The sequence below is a fragment of the Micropterus dolomieu genome, linkage group LG13 (genome assembly GCF_021292245.1).
Source record: "Micropterus dolomieu isolate WLL.071019.BEF.003 ecotype Adirondacks linkage group LG13, ASM2129224v1, whole genome shotgun sequence".
NCBI lineage: Eukaryota > Metazoa > Chordata > Actinopteri > Centrarchiformes > Centrarchidae > Micropterus > Micropterus dolomieu.
Window position 1 is genome coordinate 47,818 of NC_060162.1, and position 4,687 is coordinate 52,504.

At 51.9% G+C, this 4,687-nt stretch overlaps 1 protein-coding gene across 1 annotated transcript in view; it reads left to right on the forward strand.

Moving 5' to 3' along the window:
* Positions 1–2,327: 2,327 nt before the first annotated feature.
* prpf4 (PRP4 pre-mRNA processing factor 4 homolog (yeast)) overlaps positions 2,328–4,687 on the forward strand; it is a gene marked incomplete in the record, with an annotated part of 9,233 nt that continues 6,873 nt past the window's right edge. The window contains 4 exon segments of the mRNA XM_046066925.1: positions 2,328–2,787; positions 3,759–3,975; positions 4,058–4,244; positions 4,539–4,626. Coding sequence (XP_045922881.1) covers positions 3,804–3,975; positions 4,058–4,244; positions 4,539–4,626 — 447 coding nt within the window.

A 4,687-nucleotide genomic window follows, 5' to 3' on the forward strand; every position in this document is an offset into this window, starting at 1 on the left:
GGAACCGACATTAGAGAGGAACCTTTCAGAGACCAGACGTGACATTAGAGAGGAACCTTCAGAGACCAGACGTGACATTAGAGAGGAACCGACATTAGAGAGGAACCTTCAGAGACCAGACGTGACATTAGAGAGGAACCGACATTAGAGAGGAACCTTCAGAGACCAGACGTGACATTAGAGAGGAACCGACATTAGAGAGGAACCTTCAGAGACCAGACGTGACATGAGAGGAACCTTCAGAGACCAGACGTGACATGAGAGGAACCTTCAGAGACCAGACGTGACATTAGAGAGGAACCGACATTAGAGAGGAACCTTCAGAGAACAGACGTGACATTAGAGAGGAACCTTCAGAGACCAGACGTGACATTAGAGAGGAACCTTCAGAGACCAGACGTGACATTAGAGAGGAACCTTCAGAGACCAGACGTGACAGAGAGGAACCTTCAGAGACCAGACGTGACAGAGAGGAACCTTCAGAGAACAGACGTGACATTAGAGAGGAACCGACATTAGAGAGGAACCTTCAGAGAACAGACGTGACATTAGAGAGGAACCGACATTAGAGAGGAACCTTCAGAGACCAGACGTGACAGAGAGGAACCTTCAGAGACCAGACGTGACAGAGAGGAACCTTCAGAGAACAGACGTGACATTAGAGAGGAACCTTCAGAGAACAGACGTGACAGTTTTTTGTATCAGCTAATAGGGATCCTAATAAAATCAAATAAAACTTTAGTGAGGAACCTTTTAGAGAACAAGCTCAGGCTGAGCCGACAGGTTCTCCAGTCAGCTTCTCCTGCAGACTCAGAACCCTTCACCTATCAGATGTTTAGCTACTTCAATGGCTAACAGAGCTTTAAACCCTTGGCACTTTGATAGTCACTAGTAACAGGACTGGGTTCTCCTGGGTCAGAACATAACTGGGTTCTCCTGATAGTTTGGACCTAAAGTCGTGACTAAGGTAAGCAGCCAATCAGAGGTCAGAGCTGGAGGCCCATCGTCATGGTTACAGGGCGCAGCAGAAAGCCCGATCGACACTTAAATGAATCAATGTGCTGCAGCTAACAGACCTGCTGGTTCACCATTAGTGAGTTTAAGTCGGGGTCCGGTACTGAGGACTCAGACCCCGGAGCAGCTCGGTCATACTTTACGGGCTGAACGGTAGCGAGAGGCTAAGCTGAGCGGCTAACAGCTGCTGTGGTGAGAGTAAAGTTACCTGACAGGTGTGCTGCTGCTGCGGTGTTTCCCGGGCTCGCTCCGCTCTGTGTACCGGAAGAACTACCTTCTTCTTCTTCTTCTTCTTCTTCTTGTAAGATTCCGGCAGTGTGGACGCTTATGAGCGTATTACTGCCCTCCACAGGTCAAAGTTTGAACTAAATTCTTACAAACAGTCCTGTGTCATGCAAGAATTGAAGGACTGCCTTGGAGATCAGTTTATGCTCGTCACTGTGCCCAAACAAAGATAAACCAGAAAAAGCCTCAACTCAAGTCCTGACAGTTTATTAAAGAGGAAAACATGCGCTATTGTCTCGAGACTCACAGAAACATGCTTCCCTACAAAGCACAAAGAATAATTTAATCCACGGTGCCTCAACCTCAATCTGCACATTTTAACGGAGTCCCTGCGGGACAAAATGTTATTACGTCCGGGTCACGCCGATGACGCGTTTACGTCGGAGTCACGCTGAGGACGTGTTTACATCCGGGTCACGGCGCTCGCAGACGCCGCAGCTTCGTTTCTGTTCGCGTGAGTTTTTAATTAAACCTTTTATGTTTGAACTTTATCACCTGAGAGACGCACCTGCCGCGGGCCTGCTCAGGTGTGACGCAGCGTGACGCAGCGTGACGCAGCCTTCTTGGTGTTTATGGGGATGCTAATGCTAACGCTAGACGTGTGTTCCCTCGGTTTGTTCTTCTCTCCTGTTCTCGAAGTTCCTCTCTGTTCTTTCTAACACCGAGGACCTCACCGTGGCCACCTCCCTCTGAGCGGGGTCATTACGACCGAGGCCCCTGAGGGCCACGGCCGGAACGTGTAGGGGGACCGACGGTATTGCTGGCCCCTCGCGGTCTTTTCTTCTTCATGAACATGCGGTTCACGCGCAGGGAGTCGGGGTCCAGCAGAGACCAGACCAGGGTCCCTGGCCCCGGGTCCCACAGGGTCTGCTGGACCCCGACTCCCTGCGCGTGAAGCGATATGAACAGATGTGTGTGAGCTGCTGGATCAGACCTGCAGACTGGAAACAGGGTTTCCTCCCTTGAACCTTGGTCTTCAGGTCCACAGGCGTTCAGCCGGGCCCCGGTCTAACGCCTTCCTGTCGTTCTCTCTAAGCCTCCGCTGGAAGGTCCTCGCCAGTCTGACACGACCAGCGCTGCGGACTGATTGTGGACTCGGGATCGTGTTCTGGTTCAGACTGCACTGAATTATGAACCCCGCAGCAGGGTCTCAGTTCTGATTGGTAGTTAAACCTGAAGCGGTCAGCCACGATTTCACTCTTCGTCCACAAAGTCTCGGCCCACAATTCTGTTAAATTACAGAACGCCGCTGCTGCCGGGGTTTCAGACTCCCCGGTTTGCCCCTCGTGGCTTTTTCCTGTTGACGCGAGCAGAAATCTGCTTCCTGTTTGTTCTGAGCGCTGCTGGGAGGCAGCATCGCTGTCGCCCGTAAGAAAAGGATCCACGATTAAAGGCTGCTCTGTGATTGGCCTTCCCCCTGAGTCACTTAGAGAAGAGAGCCATGTAGACCAGGGGCCCCGGACTTTCCCGCAGAGGGGCCAAATGTAGGTGAGCTAAGCTGGATGGTTGAACATGTTGAAATGAAAGAAGTCGCCATCACAGCTTTCCGGTCGGGCCCCGTCACAGCCTGCACTGGGTATTTTAGATTATGGTAGAAACACGTTGGAGAGCGTCTGGTAGGTGCGGGGACGTCACAGGGGAGGCTGTCGGCTCTCGTCCGGATGTTGAGCCGACCGGCCCCACCCGATGGGGGCTGCCTGGGCTGTTTCTTCTGACTCCCTGCTCAGAAATCCTGGAGAGTCGCTGTGCGTGGCGGGCAGATAACGACCCTAACGTACCTGGGCTCTACTCTATATTCATCATATACATATTTACGCTACGTGTGTTCAACTGTGGTGTGAAACCATTAGAGGACTATGTGAAGAGCCTTGTATCTGTACACCGGGACGGGTTCACGATACACCAGCAGCACCCGCACAACCCCCACCTGATGGAAACCAGACTAGGGAACGACGTTACAGTAACTTTAGTAAACCAGAGCAGCTCGGAGCTCATTTCCACTGCACAGGCTCTTTCCTCAACACGGAGGACAAACTACTTCAAATCAGAGTGTTATTATAACAGAAGATAAAAAGATACTGTTATTATGTTAAAATATGAATGATATGCGTTGTCATTTATTGTAATATAGCTCACCGCTGGTATAGATATAAACTGCAGTTTCTTGTTTTCATTCATTAAATCCTTTAATTTGTTAATGCTGCTATCTCATCAGAACCATTCATGCAGAACAAGTTCAACATTTGAAAGTTTACTGTAGAACGTAAAACTTTATTTTATGTCCCGCCCCATTCAGGCTGTGATTGGTCGATCAATTTTAAGAAAAGTTCAACCTGTTTCAACAAAAGGCTCCCGATACAGCTGAACAGCCAGCTGGCTAAACCCACGACCTCCTGATCTTCCCCCTGCTGTCTTCTGCAAATATGTTTCCCGATCAAACCGTGTTTATTTCTCTGTAGGTTTCCCAGCAGCCTCTGGGGCAGCAGCAGCAGAACTGAATCAAAATGTCCGACGAGGAGGATGTGGCTCCGGCCGTGAAGAGGAGCCGTGTGTTCTACGGCAGCCTGGAGGAAAAAGAGCGCGAGCGTCTGAAATCGGAGGCGGCGAGCAGCGCATCAACAGGAAGTGATGCGGTGAAGGCGGGCATCGAGGCGGGGAACATCAACATCTCGTCAGGTCGGTCCCACGTTGTAAACGGAAGGATGTAAATGTGTGTGCGACGTGTGACTGAGATTCCGTTTCCCATGATGCTGTGCAGGAGAGACTCTGGAGCTGGAGGAGCGCGTCAGCGAGCGGCAGCAGGAAGCCCTCGCCGCGTTCGAGCGGAGGCGGCGAGCGCGGCAGATCACCGTCTCCACCGACGACGCCGAGGTGAAGGCCGGCCTCCGGGCGCTCGGAGAGCCAATCACGTTGTTCGGAGAGGGACCGGCTGACCGCCGGGAGAGGTGCGTTTAAATGACGTGTTTAAAACTTTATTTAAAGGTTTGAGTAGATCAGAGAGACGTGTTCACGTACCGACTATCTGTTCAGCAATAATATCTGATCTATCGATAACGAAACGATCATCAGCTCTAATATCAGCTTCAGACGGTAGAGAGGAGGACGGGACCAGGTCCTCCTGGAGGCGTTGGTGTCAGGGACCAGGTCCTCCTGGAGGCGTTGGTGTCAGGGACCAGGTCCTCCTGGAGGCGTTGGTGTCAGGGTCCAACCGTGTGTTTGTGTCTGTGTCTGTGCATCAGGCTGCGCAGCGTTCTGTCTGTGGTCGGTCCGGATGCTCTTAAGAAGTCCAGGAGAGACGAGGAGAGAGCCAAGAGGACCCAGGACGAGGTGAGAGAGGAGGAGGAGGAGGAGGGGGGAGGAGGAGGAGGAGGGAGGGAGGGAGGAGGGG